At 52.2% G+C, this 23,145-nt stretch overlaps 1 protein-coding gene across 1 annotated transcript in view; it reads left to right on the top strand.

Annotated features, from left to right (window-relative positions):
• The window catches only part of TG (thyroglobulin), a 229,798-nt gene that overhangs the window by 118,612 nt on the left and 88,041 nt on the right, over window positions 1–23,145 (top strand). The window contains exons 36-41 of the mRNA XM_051844054.2: window positions 292–426; window positions 2,152–2,316; window positions 6,718–6,937; window positions 8,219–8,312; window positions 10,162–10,318; window positions 16,331–16,533. Coding sequence (XP_051700014.2) covers window positions 292–426; window positions 2,152–2,316; window positions 6,718–6,937; window positions 8,219–8,312; window positions 10,162–10,318; window positions 16,331–16,533 — 974 coding nt within the window. The remainder of the gene's footprint in view (window positions 1–291; window positions 427–2,151; window positions 2,317–6,717; window positions 6,938–8,218; window positions 8,313–10,161; window positions 10,319–16,330; window positions 16,534–23,145) is intronic.

Raw genomic sequence — 23,145 nt, forward strand, 5'->3', positions numbered from 1 at the left:
TAACAACCGTGTCACCATGGTTTCCTTTTCTTCTCTACTTGGCTCCCATTCCACTGGGAATTGATTAATAGAACAGCCATACTATTCTTTGTTGGTTTGTCTTGTTTTTTAACCATTGTATCTCTTGAGCTTGGCTCACAGGAAAAAATTTGACCAATAGTCCTAGAATGGAGCTATTCATAAAGGCACAGGGTCATATGAGAATGGAGACGAGGAGAAGGGTGCACCTGGGGCTTTCTCTGGTGCACCCCAGGTGATCTCTGAGTGACTGTCCCCCACTTTCTCTTGCAGTCTCTCTGGACTCGTGGCAGGCCCTGGCACCGGCTTCAGTACTTGTGGATCCATCTGTCAGGAAGTTTGATGTTGCCCACATCAGCACTGCTGCCGTCAGCAACTTCTCTGCTGCCCGAGATCTATGCTTGTTGGGTAAGGGGAGTTTCCACCCCAACATGGGGAAGGATGTGGTCTCATGTGAGTGCTGCTAAGATTCTGACCTTAGAAAGGCACAGGAGACCCTGCGATAAGTTGGGGTGCCTTGTGGGTGGGGGGTCTTCTCATTCCCATGGGAGGCACCCCGTAGTCAGGACCTGCAAAGGTGAACTAGCCAGTGACAGAGCAACATTGAGGAAGATCAGCTGGAGGAGCAAGGGTGTGACACCAGCCTTAGATAGTTGGTGAGGAGAAAGTACTCCAGTGTTGATCCATCTCATAGGGCAGAGCTAAGTCCTATGGGTAAAACTCTAATTTCAAGAGATGTTTTTCAATGCAATTTGAAAAACTTTCAAATAGGCAAAACTGTCTACAGATACATAATTCCTTTAGAGTGTTTCTAGTCACTGGTGGTGAATTCTGGTGCCATTCAAATAAAAACCAGGTGATTGTTTGATTGGGACATTCTGCAAAGACTTTTGACTTGTAAAGGAGGCTGAGACCAGATATCACTTACACTCATCCAAGATTCTGAGTGCCTCTGAGATTCCATGAGTTTCATGGTTCTCCTTTCCCATGAGATTGGATAATAAAATGCACAAAACCATGTTTATCAAACAGATTGGACCACCGTGTACAGAAGTGCAGGTGGTGCACTGCACCACTCTGGGTGGTACTGTTCACAGAGACTGCATTAGGGATTGGGTCTTAAGCCACACACAACTAACCCAATCCAATAAAGCTGCACTATTTTGGGAGCTGCCCTCACCATTTTATGCCATGAAGTAGTTTAAAGTATTAAGTGCATAGCCCATGGGAGGACATGATGGGTATGTAGCCAGCTGGGGAAGAAGTAAAGCAGACAGAGAGAGAAGAGGCTGAATAGGATGGCAGGGCCTGGAGCATGGAAAGCCTTGTCTCCCATGACCAAATCTCCCAGTCCAGAATGACAAGGCCACATTTGCAAGTTAAATGAATGAATATATCCCTGCTTGTTATGTGGAAAATAGGTTGATAGAGGGGTTGGGCTCCCCATCTCTGCATTTCATTTCCCAGCTCTTGGTGTGGTGACTAGGATGTTTAGTTGGTACTCAGGTGAATAAGTGAGTGATTGCACAACTGGATGGATGGATAGAAGGATGCACAGATGGGTGGATGGGTGAGTGGATGGATGGTTGGGTGGGTGCATGGATGGGTGAGTGGATGGATGGACGGGTGCATAGATGGGTGAGTGGATGGATGGATGGATGGATGGGTGCATAGATGGGTGAGTGGATGGATGGGTACGTGGATGGGTGAGTGGATGGATGGGTGCATAGATGGGTGAGTGGATGGATGGGTACATGGATGGGTGAGTGGATGGATGGATGCATGCATGGATGGATGGGTGCATAGATGGGTGAGTGGATGGATGGATGGATGGGTGCATAGATGGGTGAGTGGATGGATGGATGGATGGATGGGTGAGTGGATGGATGGATGCATGCATGGATGGATGGGTGAGTGGATGGATGGATGGATACATGGATGGATGGGTGCATAGATGGGTGAGTGGATGGATGGATGGATGGATGGGTGAGTAGATGGATGGATGGGTACGTGGATGGGTGAGTGGATGGATGGATGGATGGATGCGTGCATGCATGCCTGGATGTATACATGTTTCAAGACTGAGATAAGAACTCTGAGGCTAAGGCGCTCTCTTCGTCCTCTTCCGTTCAGAATGTTCCCGACACCAGGCCTGCCTCATCACCACCCTGCAGACCCGACCTGGAGCTGTGAGGTGCATATTCTATGCTGATACCCAGAGCTGCACACATAGCCTACAGGGTCAAAACTGCCAACTTCTGCTCCGTGAAGAGGCCACCCATATCTACCGGAAGCCAGGTAGGCCCAAGCCTGTGCCATTGCTGGCAACCTGGGTGTGGCTGTGAATGATTGCTCACGTGGCGACCTGGTGGGCAGTGGCCTTTGATACTTAGGGAAAAGTTGGCCCAAGTTATCCTAGGCCAGGTGGCACTCACCTGGGGTGGACTGAAGGAAAGTAGGAAAAACGACTTCTGTGGCCCTTGGATTCCATTATTCCTTTGAGCTATAGATGCCATCTTGGCCTTTGAATTTCCTAGGTCACTTTTCATGGCCATTTCATAGTCTAGAACATTCTTTCACATGCCTTCTTTTCCGTCATTTAGTCCTTACACCAGTGCTGGGAGGTGGTGGGGTGAGGGCTGTATTCCTACCACTGGGATCGGGAGGCTGGAGCCCAGAGGAGCGCAGTTACTTCCGATGCACCCAGCTCGCAGGGGCGGAGGGGACACTTGCAGCCAGGGTCCCTGTCTCCGGTGGAGAGCCCCTCCCTCAGAGCCACACTGCCCACCCACCTCATTGTAGCCACTTTGGAGAGGGGGCTGTTTCTGGATGAGATGTGTCAGACTTTGTGTTAGGGGCTGGGGAGAGAAGGGTGGAGTGAGCAAGGCGGGTGTAGCATCTAAAACCAACAGGAAGTGAAGTCAGAGACTCTGGACACCAGGACACCCGAGGGCTGGGGAGGCTGGCGAAGCCCCTCCCTGTTAGGCTTGTTTCCTGAGTGAGACAGGTGACTGCAAGGCATTGCCGATGTCTGCCATCTTGTCTCCTAGAACAGAGGTCACAGGGATTCTCAGTAAAGAGTTACATGACAAATATTTTGGGCTCCTTTACCCACATGGTCCTGTTGTAGCCACTCAACTGCCGCTACAGTGTGAAAGCAGCATTAACAGCTTTCCCGGAAAGCTCGTGGGAAGTGGAACTAAAGATAAATTGATTTTGCTACAAAAGTTTTGAAATCCATGCATAGTTTTTCATGATACACATTTTCATGAACACTTTGAAAATCCTTTGTAAGGAAACCAGTGGACGTGACTGTGGTCCCATAAAATCTTGGTTGGAAAACCACGTGGTTGTTGGGTTTGGCCCCACCCTGTCCTAGAGCGCTGCCAGCCCTTCGGTCCTGTCTTGAGGCTGATGGTTCCCTCCTCGTCTGCCTCATCCTCCCCCTCAGCCTCAGCCCAGGGCGTTGTCTCCCTCAGCTGGGGATACTTTGGTCCTTCTGTGTGGAGGGCTCAGGGCCTCATGGGCCTCCACTGGCAGTCCTGTTCTCTGCCTGTGTGGACGTCACATCGGTCAGTTAAGGGAGATTGATTTTAATAGCGCGTTTCACCATAGTGCATCCAACCTGTGTGACTGTTCCGCTGAGGATGCCTGAGCATCCAGATCTGAGTGCTGTGAACCAAATCGTGTACCTATTGCTTCTTTATGAATGAACTAAAATCCACTGGGAAATGCTCACTTCCAAGAAAGGATGCACGCACACATGCGTGTATGTGCAGCCTGTTTGCAGCAAACGCACACAGCTGCCGAAAGTTCTCTGAACCCAGGTAGTCATGTGGCTGAGCGAGTGGGTGTTTGGGAGAGACTCCACCAGTTCTGCAAAAGAGCTCAAGGGCGGAACTGCCCAGCTAACGATGTTCCCATGTTTGATCTCCCTGGGCAGCCTCTGCGGGAGGATCGGATGCCACAGTGCCTGAGAAAGCAGCTTGCATTCCCTCGAAATGCTTTTGCTGGTGTGCTTTTCTGGCTTTGCTCTCGCCTGCAGCTGGTGCCACGTTCATGAAATGTGACTGTTTCCTGCGTAGCAAAGGAAGGTCTGCCCCTTCAGCAGCCACAGCCCTGAAGACTTGCCCGAGAGCCTTTGATTTCTGATTGAGCAGGAAATCTTGTGAGAAGGAACTGTGGGGGTGAGGTCCGTCATGATCCGTGATGGAGGCCAGCTTAAATAAAATAACAGCAACTTTCCACCCTGAGTTTCCATTCTGAGTTCTAACTCGTACTCCCCTGTTTTTACCGTGGGGAGGCCTCTGTTAGCTCGCTCTTCTTTCTCTTCCAAACCCTCTCCTTGCTTCCCTTATTCTCACTGCTTTCTGCATTCCACTCATTCCATCACCCATTCATGCATGTGTTGAACTCCTGCACTTGGAACACATGGACGTCATTCCATTTTCCTAACGTGGTTGTGTTCTAGAGGCCGCTACCATTCCTGTTCCACAGAGGATGGGGGAGGATTGAAGGTCAGAAGATTCCAGGGTTTTTCCAATTAATAGCCATTGCATCATGTAAAACACAGGCCTACTGCACTTTCCAGACCGTCTAGGAAGAATATTTTAGAAGTTCATGGGAAATGCATAATATGCAAAATGATGCAAGAATTTCTGATTTTTTTGACCCAAATAAACTCTCTCTCTCTCTTTCTGTCTCTCTAAGATATATTTATTTACTTGAAAGAGTTATGGAGGGAGGGAGGGAGGGAGGGAGGGAGAGAGAGAGAGAGAGAGAGAGAGAGAATCTTCTATCTGCTGATTTACTTCTCAAATGGCCCAACAGTCAGGGCTGCACTGGACCAAAGCCAGGAGTTTTATCCAGGTCTCCCACATGGGTGCAGGGGCCCGAGCATATGAACCATCTTCCTCTGCTTTCCCAAGTAAATTAGCAGGGAACCGGATTGGAGTTGGAGCAACTGGGACTTGAACCAGCACCCATATGGGATGCTGGCATTGCAGGTGGTAGCCCAACCCAGGATGCCATGGTGCCAGCCCCCAAACGTATCTTTTAATTGGATTTTCTGTGATCTCTCTGGAATATCTTTGTATCAGTTCCAGCTCACCATACTGACCCTCTGTGATCTGGAAGCTGTGAACAGACATGGTTCCAGGGCCCCTCAACATTGTAGCCTACTGGCATTTGGGGCCAGAGAATTTTTGGTTGTGGGAAGTAGTTCTATCTAGTGTGGGGTGATTAGCAATGTCCCTGGCCTCTGCTATCAGGTGCTAGTGACATCTCCTGCAGCCTAAGGACAGCCAAAAAGGTTTCCTAGAATGGTCATATCCCCCTGGGGACAGAACTGACTTCCCTCTGAGAACCACCACAGTATACCATTATACATCGATGTATATGTATAATGTGTAACATATACACTATACATTATACATTAAGCTCTTGAGGAATGGAGAGACATCTGTCTGTCTGTGTGTCTTTCTGTCTCCTCTCCCCACATCCCTGCTTAGTCATCATTGCAGGGCGTGTGTTTTGATAGAAGGAGCTGCAGGGACCAACAGGCCACAGCCTGCTCTTAGGCTTCCTGAGAGCCTTCCCTCCACGGTGTTTATCATTCCTTTTACGCAGGACCCTGAGTCAGATGCAGGAATCAGACCCGTGCGGGTCTCAGGTTCCTGGAAACAGTGCTTGGCACCAAGCCTGGGCGCAACAAAAGTTCACTGAATCAATGAATGAATGAAAGAAAATGCAGTAGAGGAAATAAGATAGGGTGACCAAGATGCTGATAAGTGTGGCAGGAGATTAGCACTTCAGGGAGGGGGGGCCCAAGTGGCTTTGGGGCACCAAGCAGGGATGGCAGGAGGTGCCTGAGTCTTGAACTTGAGGGGCCGGGGGGATTTGGACGTGAGCCAGTAGGAAGGGAGTCTTGCCAGCATGGGCATCTGGCAGCAGAGGCACAGAAGGGGCACAGATGGAACTGACTCTTGACCCAGTGTGAAGAGGGGCGTGGTCAGAGTCGGAGGTCAGAAAGGTGAGCTTTGAATCTGACAGCGCCTTAATGTCCCAGCAGGCTCCCCACCTGCAGGATTTTGAAATGTCCCTCAAGCCTGCAGCCCTTTTGCTGCAGTTCTGAAATCCAAAAGTTCTTGAAGTCCTTTCGTTTCGTAAGTTTGCAGTAAACACATTTGGTGGGGGAAGCGGGAACCTGACCTGAAATAATTGTAGAAGACAGCCTGATTCTTTATCCCTGCTACTAGGAGGACTCCACCCGTCTCAGCACAGCAGTGGTGGCTGGGACTGGCCGTGAGTCTGGCGTAGAGGTCTTCTGCAGACCGCCTCGGAGGATTGCATCTTGTCTGCTTTTTAAAGGCCCCGGTGCTGGTGAACAGTTGCAGGCCTGGGCTGGCAGGGACCTTGCAGGCCACCTGGGAAGAATGCACCCATGATAGGAAGGATCGGTGCTACAGTTGGCATGCATCTGATGCCTCGTACAGATTAGCAGGCTGTGCTGTTGTTTTTGTTGTTCACATGGAAAACTAACTTGATTAGACTCAAGCTGTGGATCTGAATGAACTACTGACATTTTCAAGTTGCAAAAGACAGTCGTTTTATTTCCTTGTGCCTCAGGCACATTCAGGATGCCCGTACTTGAGCACTCACTGCTGCCTCCCCTCCTTGTTCACCCTGCCTCCCTGCCAGGCACCCCGCTGCTCCGCTCTGAGACGTCTGCACCCTCTGTGTCCATTGCCACCCACGGCCAGCTGCTAGGCAGGTCCGTGGTCATCCAGCTGGGTGCATCATGGAAGCAAGTGGATCAGTTCCTTGGAGTTCCGTATGCCGCCCCACCCCTGGCAGAGAGCCGCTTCCGGGCACCAGAGCCCTCGAACTGGACAGGCTCCTGGGATGCCACCAAGCCGAGGTATGGGTTGAGGGGAATGCGTTCTGATGACTTCCCCAGAAAATTCTGCTCCCATTCGAATCCACCGAACTGATACTGCATAGCACCCAGCCTATGGGGGCTTTAATTAGGGGCTGGGAGACACAGCGTTGAAGAGAAAGGAAATGAGCAAATGAAAAAATTCAAGAGGATTTCCTCTCCCCTCAGTGAGAGTATTATAAGGAGGTTTGTTGCGTGAAGCGTGCACATCCTTCTTCCCCTCCTGAGAATACTCCTCTCTGCCGCTCCTTCCGCGTAGATGCCACTTTCCATAGCTGAGGTGCTGGGGAACAGCTGTGCGATGTTCTCCCAATTGAAGTGCACCCAGAGCGCCTGTGGGGAGGATTTCACTGCCGACAGGCATCCCATAGACCTGCCTGGCGGTGTCACACTGTCACCCTCCATGTCCAGTACTGCCCGTGGTCAGATTTAAGGCCCCTGGCATAAAGTTTGTGGGAAATGGAATTAACGAAGCCATTTATTTTGGTGCAAGAAGTTTGAAACCCAAGGGCTGATGTTTCCTAATAAGCATTGGCCGTGGCCTTTTTGAAGTGCTCGCCTCAAGCCGTGTACCAAGAGGCTCTTGAAGTCTTCTAGGGGAAAGGATGGTGACGGCGTAGGCCCTGACCATGGTAGAGGGAGTACAGAGAGGCAGGGTTGAAATCTGCCCCACCCCTGGGTGCACTGACTAAGGCGTCTTACTGTCAGGCTGGGCCCACGTGACAGGCGAGGTGACGGAGTCCTGAGTGGACAGTGTGTGTAGCTCAGGGCTAGTGAGGCTGGGTGATGAGTCAGGTTGCCTTGCGGGCAGGTGAGGGCCGCTCAGCCTTTCAGCATGATCCGGCTTCTTACACCAGGAGCAGCTCAAACTGGTGCCCTGGGCTCTGTGGTACAGACGGCACGTCAGACTCTGCATCCAGTGCAAGGTCTGCACGCCTGAGCTAGGAAGAGCCCAGGCCCAAGGCAGCAGCCACCATCATCTTGCTTCTCCTCTTTACTTGGACTGCTGGGGTCACACCCTACCTCTGGGTTGGCATGTTATCCCTGGGGAGTGGTGTTCCATGGGTAGTTGACAGGGGGGAGACTGAGGGGTACTCTGTCTCTCCTTCCATTCGCTGGCCACTCCCATGTCCTGGAAATGGAGAGAGACCTCAGACCTTTGGGATGGGGCCATGAGCTCTGGCCATGGGTGATGGGTGACTGGGGAGACAAGGGTGTCGCTTTGGTTGCTCCTCCCGGGAGCTACGTGGTCTGTCTCTGCAGGGCCAGCTGCTGGCAGCCAGGCACCCGAACACCTGCACCTCCCAGTGTCAGTGAAGACTGCTTGTACCTCAATGTCTTTGTCCCTGGCAATGTGGTGAGTTTGGAAGCTCTCGCTGCTGTTTCTCCTTCCAGGTCTCCCATTAGAAATCCTGCCCCTGCCACTGTCAGCCCAGGTCACAGCTACACGGTGCTCTGCGAAGCTTGTGCCCATCCAGCACCGTCCCCAGCGCTGTCAGCTTGGTAGGGGTCTGAGTGCTATGAGCAAGCAGAGGGGGCCCCGGCCCCTCCAGGACCTCATCTGATCCCCCTACATCCTCACCACTGCAGCATGTGGGGGTGACCCTTATCTCCACTTGGTGCTCTAAGAAATCTTTGGAAAGGACCTGTGATGGCTGGGCAGTGTGATGGGTGAGGCACAGCTCTGGACTCTGTACAGCTGCTGCCCTCGGGAGGCTTATGTTTTAGTGGGAGGGGCCAGAATAATTAGAGAAGCAATGAATCTTGCGTCATTTGTGGAACTGCTAATGCTCTGAAGGAAAAGCAGAACAAGGAGATACCCAGTGACAGGCAGGGCAGCCTGAGCACGGGGTGAGGTGTGGCCAGTGGTCAGTGAGACGAGCCAGTGATGCCGGCGGGGGCTGGGGATTGTGGAACCGAGATCAGAATCAGTCCATAAACATGGAACCCAGATGCTTTCCTTAGGGAGAGCCCCTGGGAACGTGTCTCTGGGGCTTTCCACATGGACTGTTTCTTGAGGCAGAGGAGGATGGGATTTTGGGTTTTGGGCGTGAAACCACTTACGCCAGTGTTGCAGCCTGAGTCTGCCTGAGTAGTTGCAGCAATCCTGGTGCTGAGTTTGAGTTTCCCGTCAGCAGGGGAAGGGCCAGAGGGCGTGAGAGGAAAAGGGATGATGGGTTTCTGGAGTCTGACTCTGAAAGTGCTGACGGACCGTGGAGGGGTGGCGGTGCCAGCGCTTCCTGGTCCCCAAGCTCGCGAGCAGTGAGCTTCGGAGGTTTGGTCACAGCGAGCTGGTCTGAATGAGCTTTGTAATGAAAGTGTGGAAGCTCTCTGGCTGTGTTAAAGGAAGTGTGGGCTCTTCAGTGAGAGAGATGGTAGACTTGTGTTCTGCCCAGTGCTGTGCACACTGTACTTGCAGAACTGAATCAAGTCCAGGCTTCAAACCAGCCCTGCTGCCTACTACTCCTCATTGCTGTGGGCGTGGCTGCTTCCAAGGCTCTCGAACTGGCTTATGGATGCCATGTCCCCCCAGTGCCTTCACGCCATCTTCCCTCTGTACCTGCCTGCGTCCAAAGTCCCTCAGCATCCTGGGTGAGAGCCCTCACGTGTGACCTCATTCCAGCGGTCTCTGTGGACTGGGCTCTTTCTCCACGAACAGTCCCACTCTAAGAAGCATCAGTTACTTTTGAGATACTATAATGAAATGCCAGAGGCAGACTGCACTTGAAGAAGTTTACTTAGCTTGGTTTGCAGACTGAAAAGCCAAGACCAGGTGGCCCCATGGGCCTGGTCTTAGGTGGGGCCCCTCAGTAGATGGCGTCAGGTGGGACCGCGTTCAGTAGGGAGAGATTGCATGGCCAGACAGGAAGCCAGAGAGCTGCAGAGGGCCTGGCTTACTCCTTCTATCGCAAATCTCTGTGAGAATTAACGCAGTACTACTTAATCCTTTCCAATGATTCTCTGAGGTCCCACCTCTTAAAGGGCCACTCCCCCCAACATCACCACACAGTGGACCAAGCCTCCAAACTGCAGCGGGGGGGTCAGGACATCAGCCTAAAGTTTGAGGTGCCACAGCCCAGCCCAGGCCTGAGCCAGGTGTCCCTCCAGGGAGGAGCTGTGTGGATGGGCTGAGAAGCTGGCCCCTGCAGGGAAGGCTGCCGTCGCATGCTCTCGCCTCAAGCCCCTCCGATTCTCCAACCGCACAGGTCCCCAATGCGTCCGCGCTCGTGTTCTTCCACAACACCATGGAAGGGGATCGGGAAGAGCGGCTGGAGATCGACGGCTCCTTCCTGGCCGCTCTTGGTGACATCATCGTGGTCACTGCCGGCTACCGCGTGGGCGTCTTCGGCTTCCTGAGTTCCGGTGAGCTGCTGGTGTTGGCAGGGACTGCCGGTCCCTGTGGCTGAGACCCCCTCTGTGAGCGCAAGTGTGCCCGTGATTTCTTCCTGAAGCTGCCTCTCATCCTGCTGCCCCTCCGGCAGCCCATCTGTGCATAGTCCAGGCACTAGCAGCCCCAAGAGCCTGCGGCAGTGCCGACGCCTACGGAGAGAGGCGGCTCTCGTCACTGGACAACACATGTCTGATGCTGTTCCAAGTGCACTGTGGATTCTATCTGATGGCGGGGGCGGGGAGCGGGAATCGGATGCCCAAGGAGGTTAGAAACTTGTTCAAGGTCATAAGGTTCGGAAGTAGCAGAGCAGGCTCATCGGGAGCTGTCTGTCCTGGGAAAGCTCCAAGGAGTGGACTGCAGCCCTTCCGTGCACAGGGAGGCCGTGCGTCTCAACTCAAGGGCTGCACCAATGAAGTATTCCCATTTATTTCCCTTTCTTTCCTGCCTGCTTCCTTCAGGGCACAAACCTGCTTGTCACCCTGGCTCCCTGCTCCTCCATCATCCCCAACTGCCAGGGCAAGGTTGAGCCTTGGACCAACCCAGCCACCTTCCGGCCACAGCTTTGCCTCCCCTCCAGCCACCAGCAAGCGTGGAGGAAGCATCAGGCAGCATCTACAGTGGGCAGGGGCACTGGCCTCAGAATCTGAGGGATCAGTGGCAGCCCTGCCATTCACTGGCCGTGTGACCTAAGACAAAAACAAAAAGAAACCTTCCTTTCTCCCAGTCTCAGCTTTCTCCTGTGTAATGTGGGGGTGATTCTACTCAGTTTCCAAAGTTACAGTGAGACTTGAGTGAGACAATACATGGTATGTGGGGAGTTTTAGAGATGGTAGTAGGTTTAAAGTCCTTGAAAAAGGGACTGAGCTTCCCCCCTGGTTTCCAAAGGTCTCCTTCACCACCTGGACTATCTGATGTGCTAAGAATGGATGGGAGGTGGAGGCAGCGTGGCCAGAATGACAGATAGCACTCGAATGTATGTGAGCAGGCGTCCTGTGTGAGTGTGGGGGCAGGGGGGCTGAGTAGACCATGCAGCGTGAGCCTCAGGTTCCATGAAGCCCTCCAGTATTGCAAGGGACAGGCAGGTGAAATGCAACCCAAGGCCAGCATGGGAGATGTGAGAGATAGGAAGACAGTAGACGTAATGGGAACGTTACGGGGCAGGCACTGCTGGGAACCGAAGAATGCCCATGGCTTCCGCTTGCCTGCTTTGCGCCCTGTCCGACAGATCCCAGACGGTGGTGAGAAGCAAATGTGGTAGCTGGGTTTTGTGAAAGACTTAGGTGAACATTAAAGGTTACTCCCAGACAAGTTTACTTTCCTTTAAAGAAAGCTCTGCTGGGCTCCCCTTTCCCAAACGCAAGGTTGACAAGGATTTGTTAAACCACTCGGTGCCTTCCCTGACGAGGGGGTGAGATCAGGGCTGATCCTGTTGAACCCTGGGCTGGGGAGGTTTTCCCAGCCGTGGCTGACTCTCTGGCTCAGGGCATTTCTAGACAGAGCGAGCAAGTTTCCGTATGTCGTCTGTCCATCCCCGAGGGGCAGGAGATGACAATTGCACAGAGGGTAATCTTGTTTAGAGTCCTGTGCTTCCGGAAAGGGAATCTCATTTTGGCTGCCAGCAGTGGCAGTCTGTGGGTGGGGGGGGACAGGAGGGGGGCGACAGAAGCTTCCAGAACATCCAGCCCCCTCATTCCTGATGAATCAGTGCTGCCTCTTCATGTTGCTCAAGGGAAAAACCATCAGCTCGAGAGAAGGGAAGTTAAACTTACAGGGTGTTTTTCAGGAACCAACACTGTGGTCCCATTTCATTGATGAAATAACAAGGCTTGGAGCCATACAGGAGGCCAATCACCCAGTCCCAAGTGGCAGTCAAACAATGACAAGGAGGACCATGCTTTAGCCTGCTCCTTCCATGCCTAGAAAGGCCCTTTGGGCTTCTTGTTCTTCGGTTACACAGATCAGGGTTGGCGTTCCACACTTGTTTGGTCACAGACAGCATCTTTGCTGTTTTATCAGGCCTCCTTGCATGCCCTGCCTTCCCCAGCCCTCTGGGCTCTTGCCTGGGGCTTTCTGAGAGTGAGCCTAGGGAGAGGCCACAGCCATTGGCATCCTCACCAGATAACCAGGAAGCCGAGGCACGGGAGCAGGGCAGTGGGCAGAGGAGCGGCAGAGCCACGGCACAGGCTCCCTGGGTGCCCATGAGCCACCCCCGGACTGCCGCGGGCCAGTTTGGCAAGGAGACTTGGGCAGAGCAGCAGCTGCACGGGGCGTGGAAGCCAGCAGGAAGCAGGCGCGTGCAGCCGGCAGGACGCTCCCGGGGGCGGCTTCTGACCATACGTATTCCTCCCGGCAGCCTGAGACACGGGCGGCAGCCATCTCCTTTTCTGTTTGTTGTGTCTACTTACTGGATTTTTAGGATCCAGAGTGGTGTTCAGTTTACAGAGAAACCAAGCAGTAAGCACAGAGTCCCCGTGCGCGCCCCGTGCCCTTCCCCCAGCATGCCCTACTACTGCCACCATGATCCGGGTGGCGCACCTCTTACACCTGGGGAGCTGCCGCGACCCCTCACCAGTCACTCAAGTCCAGAGCTACCATTAGGGGTCTCTCATCCTGTTGTTGGTTCCGTGGGTTTTGCCGACTGCACCCTGTCCGTGCACACCCTCAGCACCCTGCAGAGTGGGTGTATCGCCCTCTGACCCCCTTGTGCTGTCTCATGCGGCCTCCCTTTTTCCTTCTGCACGGTTGAGAAGCACAGCCTGGAGCATATATTTGGAAGGGCTGGGCTGCTCTGAGTGCCCACGGTCTCAGCCTCGCGTCCTGCTTTCAAACAGGACAGGGTCTAAGGGTAGTGGCTTCACTCTGTGGGCCTGTAACACCCCAGACCCACACACCCTCCCTCCCTCCCTCATCACAGCTGCCCCTCTGTCAGGGGAACCTGCTAAGACTTGCAAGGCGGCATATGTGAGATAAGGTATGTGGAAGACGAGCACAGAACGTGGCCCTGGAACCGTGCCTGGCACCTGAGCTCCCCCACTGATCCCCCCTTGTCCGAGGCAGGGGCTCTGGCAGGCCATGCCTGTGTCATCCTCACTTCCTGGCTGGCCTCTGGCCACAAAGCTGCCTCCAGGTTGCAGCAGGGGCCCCTGTCCCTTGCTGAGTCAGGTGCATGGCCTTGCAGAGTGGAACATCCCTCCAGAGATGGACAGATGCGCATAGCCACTCCTGCTGGGCCTCAGGCTGCCTGCACAAACTTGTGCTCTCTGAGAGACAAGACGAGCCAAGCCCTGCATTTCCGGGAGCCTTGCTTCTGTTGCTATGGAGCAGTTGGAAAGGAAGTGAGAGGGTGTGTGGTGGGCCAAGGGAGGGGGCCATTTCTGTGAGCTTGGATCCCACCCTGGAGACAGATCCTGGGAGCATCAGCACCCTGTAACGTGTCACGTTCTGTCTGGCAAAGTATGACAGTGATGGGGGCGGCAGCACACAGGGACAGAGGAGGGGTGGCTAGCAGGCATGCAGGAGCAGAGGAAGTGTTCTTTGGCCAGGGAGCCAGACAGCAGGCCAGGAAGCCACCAGTAACCGCACACAGCCATGACCTCATCGTCCTTGGACACTCAGCTCCACTTCCCCCTCCTGCACCCCCAGAGGGTCTGCCAGGCTCCCTGAGCAGAGGAACAGGCACGGACCCTGCCCCAGGGGCACCCTGTCACAGGCGCACAGGCCTGAACTTGCTAAGGGCCTTGCTGAGGTGCTGCTAGAACTACACCTGTTTCATTTTATTTAAGGGGGAAAAAATCCTCTTTAATGCCTTGTGCCAGGTGGAGGAGTTCTGCCCCCTTTACCGATGTCAACTGATTTGATCATTGTGGCAGCCGCCTGAGGCACGTTCTGGTGAAATCCCCCTTTCACAGACGGGGAAAATGGAAGCACACCAGGGTCTCACACGGCACTCAGCACCGTGTCTGCTGCCTTCCATTGACGCCCATCGCCAAGACTGGGTTTTGCTAAGGGTCTTCTGTCAGATGGTTGAGGAAGTAGAACGGGCAGGTGAGAACCAGCTTGTGGGATGGTCCTGCGCAGAGCGTAGGAGACTGGTGGTGCAGGGCAGAGTAGGGCACTGGATGGGTGGAGAAGGGTGTCAGCACTAGGTCCAGGAATCTCACACGTCTGTGCCCCCAGTGGCTGAAGCTTCTGGCCAGTAGGGCACAGCCCTCTGCAGTGCCCTGCCTCTGGGGCCAAGCAGCGGGCTCATGAGTAGAAGCACAGTGCGTGTGACAGGACTGGGGTGGTGGGACCAGTGCAGGACACTGAGGATACAAGGAACCGGAGCTCAGCACACAGCGAGTGCAGAACGAACATGGATGTGATGAGCGGCCCCTGGGCAGTGCTGGGAACCCAAACCGAAGAGACAGGAGGAGCGCACATCCTAGGGGCCTGAAAGCCGAGAAGTTCCAACTTCATGCGGTAGTGACGAGGCAGTTCCTCAGGCTTTCACAGCAGAGAAAGCTCCACAACAAAGGGCACTCAAATTTTACAGTGCACGTCTTAGAGATTCTTCCCCAAGTATCTGTTGACTTGGGTTGAAAGTTAGGACTAAGAGTTTGGTTGTGAGTTAGGATTTGCATCCCAGGTTGCCATGTAGTGGGGACACTGAGAGAGCAAGTGAGAGGCAGCGACATCCCCATTTGTTGTTGCTGGAAATGCAGGCCGTGGAGGTCACGTCCCAGACTCACAGGGCTCGCTCTGCTCAGCTGGCGCCCTGCTTTCCTGGGCTGCCTAGGCCTTGAGGGAAACAGACACGTTCACCCTGACAAATGGAGCACACACACAATGCCGAAAAGGCCGCAGTGAGGACCGTGCTGTGCCAATGGCTTCACCAGACCCAGAACATGAAAAGCACTTGAAGAAATTCCAGAAGCCTCCACGGCTGGAAGACTCATTGTGTCTTTCTTGCACTCTGAGCTGGTGCGCTCTTCAGCTCGGAGAATGCAAGGTTGGGAATTCAGACGCAAGCTTTTTTGTTTTTGTTGTTTTTTCTATTTGGGAAATAGGGAAACTGTGAACAGTTTCTTGCTAGGAACTGAATCCTGTTCATTATAACTTTGGTGCATGGTGGAGAACTGCGAGCAGTGCAGGGCTTGGGGGGCAGTCTGAGCAGTTGATCTGCACCCTAGAGTCACCCGTGTGTGATTGTTGATGAAGCCGTGGAATCTGATGAGGTTTCCTGGCACAGCCAGAAAAGCATGTGGACCTCAGATGAGATCAGAATGAGGTGTGCTCTTTCAAGGTGTGATGGAGAAGTTAATGGAGGTAGTGCAGTCAGTTGGAAATGACCCACTGAATTCAGGGGTCCCCCAGGGGGTGGGGTCATGGGGTGTCCTAAAAAGCCAAGGAGAAGAGCACAATTGTGCTTCACTCTTTTTATGTCTTTTTATGTTTCATTTAAAAACAGTGCTGCGTTTTCAGTTTTGAACTTTATGAGAAAGGAAAGGGAGATCAGGTCTGTGTGTGCTGCTGGAGGCCACAGCAGATGGGACAGTGGGGAGGAGTGGAATCCAGGGCTCTACCCTGGGCTGGCTGTTGTCATGGAAGCCACTTGCAGAGTCAAAAACCTGGGACAGGATCGCCTCCTTCCCAGCAGGTGTGCTGAGCTGGGTGGTGGGGCTGAACACGCATGGCTGTGATCGACCAGCCTTCCAGCAACTGCCCTTGTCTGCCAGTGGGGAAGCAGAGCCCCAAGAGTGCAGGGACATGGGCAAGGTCTCCCAGCCAGTGCTGGCTGAAGCTGGCATTGAGACCTGAGTGTGTTTGGGTTGGAAGGCCACATTCTTCCCATTGCCACTGACTGTGTTTGGAACCCACAGTGCTGACCTGTGGGGATAAGAACCCAGGGCCCCTGCAGGAGCCATGTGCCTGGTGTAGATAGCACCATGATTATTAAATCCGAGGTTGTGCAAAATCACAAAAGGCTTTCCTGTTTTCTGAAGGATCTAACGAAGTGACTGGCAACTGGGGACTGCTGGACCAGGTGGCAGCTCTGAGCTGGGTGCAGACCTACATCGGAGCCTTTGGTGGGGACCCTCGGCGCGTATCCCTGGCAGCAGACCGAGGTGGAGCTGACGTGGCCAGCATCCACCTTCTCACAGCCAGTGCCAAGGACTCCAGACTCTTCCGGAGAGCCGTGCTGATGGTGAGTTACAGGTTCTCTCTTCAGTCTTACTGAAGATTTGGGTGAACAGCTCCTCTCCTCTGCCCCTTGAGACCAGTTGGCTTAGTTGCTGGATTCCCCTTAGCCTTTGTGCTGTGGCTTCTGCTCGTGGCCATCTTTCCAGGCTCTGTGCCTCCAGGATGCCGAAGCTCCCCTGACTACATGGAGTGGGGTCTAAAGTGCTGTGACTCTGAGAGGTTGGAATGTCTGTTTCCTGGGAGTTCCTCGTGAGGATTTAGTGGTCTGAATGGAGGCAAAGACTAGAACTAACCAGGCAGGAACCTACTGGATGGACCGGATGGTCTGCAGTGCCTGCTAAACGATGATGATGGTGATGATGCTGTTGATCATAATGGTGATGATGATGGTGATTTTGAGGATGGTAGTGATGATGACAATGACAGTGATGCTGATAATACAGTGATCTTGATAATGGCAATAATTAGGATGGAAAAAATCACCTAGCTGGCCTGGGATCCATTGTTCTGTCCTTGATTAGCTCCTGATTTTATTGAGTATCTAATTTGTGCCAGGTGTGCTGTGTTAGATTCTGGCAAGCCATGATAAATGCTACATGCCACCGGGCTTGGGAAGTATGTAGTCACCGAGTGCTGGGGACAAACACTTAAAGTGGGTAATTTAAAAGAGAATCTTAGGATGGGTCACAGAGAAGGACCCAGTCCAGTGTCAGAGAAGGAAGGGGGTATGGAGGAATGTTTCCCTGGAGTGGGAATGGCGTAGCTACATGATGAATGCTGTGGAGGCATTAATTGTCAGCCAAGTCCTGGGAAAGAAGATTGAGGGCCGGAGTCCTGGCAGCCAGTGTGTGCAGGCACAGAGGCGTCCACCTGCCCCGAATACTTGGATTGTTACCCTGAGAGAGGGAGATTCATTGCTCAATGACTGCTCACTGTTTGTTTCCAGCTTAGGATTTTAACGATTGTAAATGTCTAGTTCAGTGGCATTAAGTACATTTCCAGGGTTGTGCAACCATCACCACTGTCCATTGCCAGAACTTTCCCGTCATCTCAAACAGAAAGCCTATACCAATGAAACATGACTTTCCATTCTCCCAATGCCTGAAGCCCCGGTTAACCTCTTTTCTTCTTTGGTCTCTACAAATTTGCTCATTCTGGGTACCTCATGTAAGTGGAACCATACAATATTTAACATTTTGTGTCTGGCTTGCTTCACTTGGAATCACATCTTCCAGGTTCATGCCTGGGGTAGCACGGATCAGAATCTCCTTCCTTCTTAAAGTTGAATACTACTCCATTCTGCATATGGAGCTTACTTCGTGCACACATTCATCTGTTGACGGGCACATGAGGTGTATCTACCACTCGACTGTTGTAAACAGTACTGCTAGAACATTGCTCTGTGGCAAATGATTTTTAAGCAAGTAAGAAGCTTAGAGCTACACTTCAGGACCACTGCTCGTAGGGCTGGGTAAAAAGTGAATTTAAGAGGGGTAACACTGGAGATCAAGGAAGCAATTAGGAGACTGGAAAGGAACCTAAACAGAGGAAAGATGGAGAACCACTGAAGTCAACACCATGAACTGAGTTCCTCAGTGACTGGCCAGCAAGTCCAAGGCCATTTAGCTGCACCCCAGTCTTGCACAACCTCTGGAGTTCAAGCGCTTGATTTGAAGGAGGTGGGAGAAGTGTCTTTGTTTGGGCATAACTTAGCTGAGGTCAGCGTTGTCACCATTTCCAACAGAAGGCAGTGCCACCTGCCACTCCATCCCTCTCCTTCAGCCGCAGGGCCCAGTCGTGTCCCTTGGGGGCCATACTGTGTTGTGCCTTATACAAGGGTATTTCACAAAGTGAATGGAAAATGGAATTGAAAGCTGAGTTTATTTTGATGCAGACTTTTTATTGAAATCCACATGTAGATTTTTTCATAACAGGCATTTTCTATAGACTTTTTGAAGGCCCCTTGCACAGGACGTGTTCTTTGCATGGAAGACTTTTCTCTCATTCTCCTCGTTGTGTGATGTATTGGTCCATTTTCTGTAAGCAAAGCAAGACACTTGAGGCTAGGTACCACATAAGGAAAAGAGGTTTATTCTGCCTAGAGGCATGGCATTGGACTGGCTGGGCTCTGGGGAAGACCCCGTGATGGATGACGTCACAGCACACAAAGGGATAGAGCCGTGGTGGGACAGGAAGTCAGGGAGAGGTCGGCTTCCGTTACAACAGTCCTCTCGGGGCACCAACTCAGAGTCCCACAGGTACTGAATCCCTTCCGAGGACGCTACCCCCAACACCTCACTGTCAGTGGGCCCTCTTCCACGCCCACCACCTCTCACATTGCCATCCTGGGCACACACTTGCAACGCCTGAGCCTCTGGGGACATGCTCACCCCATATCCACATCCTAGCACCTGCCCTGCTTGTCCTTTAGAGAAGTCTTCTGGACCTCCAGCTTAGAGCCTCTGCCTGTCCTCCTGCACAGCGTTTATCATGGTATCCGCCAGTGAATAAGGATGCTGGGCCTGCTTGGCCTCCCTCACGGACCTTAAACTGCAGCAGAACAGGGGCCGACATGCCTTACTGCTCTCCACAGGGCCCTGAGGCCCCCACCCAGCAATCTGACAGTAGGCGCTCTCCAGGTAACATGGCCAGCAGGGCAGCAAATGGGCACGTGCACGTGGCAGCATTCAGACATTCCAGCATCTTCTTCCTCCCCTTGTGTTTTCCCATCTGGGTCCATCTTAATGGCAAGAGGTTTGAGCCCAAACATCTCCCAGGTGTGGTGTTGACAACAGACCTTCGTGTTGCGCTAATCCTGGAGGAACTTCTCCAGAGTCCTCTTGGAAGCGAGGCGCTCACTAGGACCCAGAAGATGCCAGAAGCATCTTCCAAAAGGCCCAGAAGGCAGATTTTTCTTTTTCAGGGTTTAGGTGTTTGGGGAATTTCAAAAACTAATCTGTTTTAACAAATGGCAGTGTATTTAAAAATAAATCCTCCCGTCTGTTTGAGTCATTTGGAAGCAGCTTTCCCAACTGCTCCCGGCAGCCCTTGGGATGCATGTGAAATTACTTGGGAATGAAAGGACAAATATACTTCAGTATATTAGCGGTTATTAAATGTGCTCTTCCCCGGCAGATGTTTGGGGAGTGAGTGTCAGTTGGCAGTTTATCTGGGAGTAGAATCTAAAGTCTGTGAATCTTGGGGCAGGAGCTGCTAAGACAACATCAGTCAAGAGGAGTTTCTACGGTGATGATTATTCATCTGTTTGTTTAGTACATTTGGGTCCTCAGAGTGCTTCCGTATCTTATCTCCCAGATCCTCACTTTGACTGGCATGTGGCCGTTACTCCCTTTTCAGTCCAGAGGTAAGAAATCTGAGTGGCACAGAGGCTCCATGACCTGCCAAAGAGCACACAGCAGGTAACTATTGGCAGAGATTAGAACCTAAAGACATGAGACTGCTTCTTCAGGAACTTGAGGTTCTCCCAGGGGTCTCTCAGGCCTATGATCAGAGAGTCCTGTCCTGGCTTTGGACAAACCTTCCACCTTGCATCCTCCACCTGTGAAATCAAAGCAGTGGGTTCCGTCTCCCAAGGTCACAGCAAGCTGCCATGCTTAGAGTTTGCAGTGTCCTGCACACCACAGGAACTCGAGAAATCCAAGCTCCCCACTTCCCTCACAAGAGACAGCAACTCCAAACTAAGCAAGTCCCAGATTGCTTCCCTGGACCTGGGGGACGGGGCACAGGCTGAAGGGTGACTTGTCGCACACACGCCTTGTGGGCTCAGTTTTGAGAGAAGACTTTGGGATCATGTCCTCTGTGGTTTGACTCTGGGACCCTCGCCGTCCTTCGGCATTGCTCCAGTTCCACATTCCTTGGGGTGAACCCCTGGCCTCAAGCTAGGCTTTCCTGTCCCCTTTCCACCTCCATTCCCGCTGGAATGCCACACTCCAGGCTCACTGGTTGCAGCATTCCTAGGAAATGCCATGCCTTCTCCGGCACCTTTGAGTCTACACTGTGGGCAGCACATGCGGTGTCCACCTGGACCATCCTTGGATCTGCCCCCAGGCTCAGCTGAGTTCCCAGGCCTCCAGCCCTTCCCCCTGTTCTCAGAGCAGAGGGAAGGTCACCTTAGTGAAGAGACTCCCTGCCTCAGTCTGTGTTCTGTTGCTGTGACAGGAGGCCAGCGGCTTGGCACTTTATAGAAAGACAAGGGGTAGATTTTGGCTCTTGGGGGCTGAAAAATGTAAGGTCAGGGCCCCAGCATCTGCTCAGCTTCCTGCGAGGGCCTCCAGCCTGCTCCACGTGTGGCCGAAAAGCAGAAGGCAAGACTGTGCGAGCAGAGGCAGGGCAGAGGGAGCTGTAACACCCACATCGGGACAGCTCACCCACCCCTGGGAACTACACCAATGCCTTCGTGACAGAAGAGCCCCATGACCCAGACACCTCTGAAAGTCCCCGCCACTTCGTGCTGCCATCACGTTAGCAATGACATCTCAGCAGAGGTCTCAACCGGGACAAGCAGATCCAAACGCCACAGCACGTCAGGGAGCAGTTCTCAGGAATTCTGTCTTGTCTTACACCCTTGGCATTTTTCTGACATTTCTTATTTCACTTCTCCTGTGAGTTGCTTGTCACCCTGATGGAAGTGTAATTCTCCTAGCACTTCCTTAACGCTCAGAGAGTCCCTGGTTCACAAAGGGTGCCTGAGACCGTGCCACATTCCATTAAACTGACGTGGAGGAAGACGGTGGTTGGGGGCCAGAACACTATTTTCTGTTGTTTGGGCAATAGCTCTCCTAGTGTGAGCGCCTCCCTTAGGCTTATTTGGCTCAAAATTACCCTAGCTGTTCATGGGCTCTGAGGCTTCCGTATGTATTTTAGAATAAGTTAATTTTTTCTAATATTCCTTCTGGGACTATAAGATTAGTTTCGTGGAATTTTTTTGTTTAATTTTAGGGAGAAAAAGAAGCCCTGTGTTTTTGATGTTCCGCCTTGCAGCCATACATCAGGTTAACCCCACAACTCCTCGGGTCTTTTCCTAGTTTTGGACCCTTACACGTGAAGGTTGCGAGGCACGCTCCTCCATAGGCTATCGTTTGGTTGGTTTTGTGGATGGTGACTTAGTTTCCGTTGTGTTTTCCAGCTCTGGGAATGACTTGGTTTAGCAAATTACTGTAATTTTTCCACAGAAGAATAAGTTGACTTAGCAACTGGCTGATGTCTCATCACTTCTAAAGTCTTGCCTGTTGGTTTCATTGGATTTTCTATGAAGATACCTCATCATTGGCAAATAATGGCAGGATTAGTTCTATAATTGTTGGGGCAAAATGCTCAGATATCGTTAACAGAGAGACCTACCACTAAAGTAGCTTATGGAGTGAAGAAGCTTTTTCTCTATTTTCTGTTGTCATTTCCCAAGGTGAGAAGTGTCCAGGTGTTGCTCAGGGCCCTGGTTTGTTCTCAGTGGCTCTCTGCCATCCCTTAGGGCCTTGCTCTCAGCTCCCTGCTCTGCAGAGCTGCATCTGGGCCGCTTGCCTGGGTTCCAGACAGCAGGGAGGGCAGGGGAGGGGAGGGAGGAGCCGTCCTAGGCTGTCTCAGGGCTTTGGGGCACTCTCCCCTGCAGGCTGGTAGGAGCAGAAGTGCATTTGCTTGCTGTTCTGCCTTTGGCGCTCTTGGCCACGCCTGTGTGTGTTTTGTCTGTCGTATTACTCCTACTGCACAGGCCGCGTCTTCACAGCTCTCTGGCTTCTCTGTGGCTGTGTTTTGAGAACTCGGCTTCACTGACGCCCTCCCTTTGTGACTCTCCTCCACTTTCTCCTTGTTCTTTTAGCTTCTGGAGTTGAAGGCTGACATCATTGCTTTCCCTTCTTTGTTCTTGGATCAGTGTATTTTAATCAGCCAACTCCCTGCCTGTGATTTTACCAGCTATGGCTCTCACAATTTGAAAAGTAGCCTTAGGTTGTTTATTTCTAAGTATTTATTCTATCATTTTCTTCTCAACGGAAGGACTTTAAGTTTTTTGGGTTTTAGGGTCATAGATTTTTTTCCATCCTTTTACAAATCTATTTGCAATTTTATTTCATTATTGTCAGAGAGCGTGAATGGGAAGAGGCTGACCCTGAAATGTATCAGGACAGCCACTGTGACCTAATGTCTTCTCCATTTGTGGGCAGCAAAGTTAAACAGTGTTGTCAAAATCTAGCTGTTTGTGTGCCTTTGCTTAATCCATTAGTTTCTGACAGTTGTGTGTTAAAGTCTCCAAGTAAGATTACATAGCTGTTTCTTTCTGTACTAGTTGTGTGATACCTTTTGAAACTGTTGATTAACTAGATGGCAGTCGTTACATTGTCTTAATGTATGGTTCCTTTTGCAGCAGCTCTCTGCTCCGATGTAACTTATTTCCCCCTTGAATTCCATTTAGCCTCAGAATACAACACGTTTTCCTCTTGCTCAGGTTTCCCGTGGCTTTGTCTTCAAACCCTCTGCGCCCTTTGCTTTAAGGCTGTAGCAAGTAGACAACACAGAGCTGTGTGCATAGACCCCGTCTGCCACAAGGCAGCTGATGTGGCCCTTTTAAATCGAGCCCGTGAGTGAGAAGGTTCCACTCCCCTGT

This window comes from Oryctolagus cuniculus, chromosome 6, assembly GCF_964237555.1.
Source record: "Oryctolagus cuniculus chromosome 6, mOryCun1.1, whole genome shotgun sequence".
In the NCBI taxonomy this organism is placed as follows: domain Eukaryota; kingdom Metazoa; phylum Chordata; class Mammalia; order Lagomorpha; family Leporidae; genus Oryctolagus; species Oryctolagus cuniculus.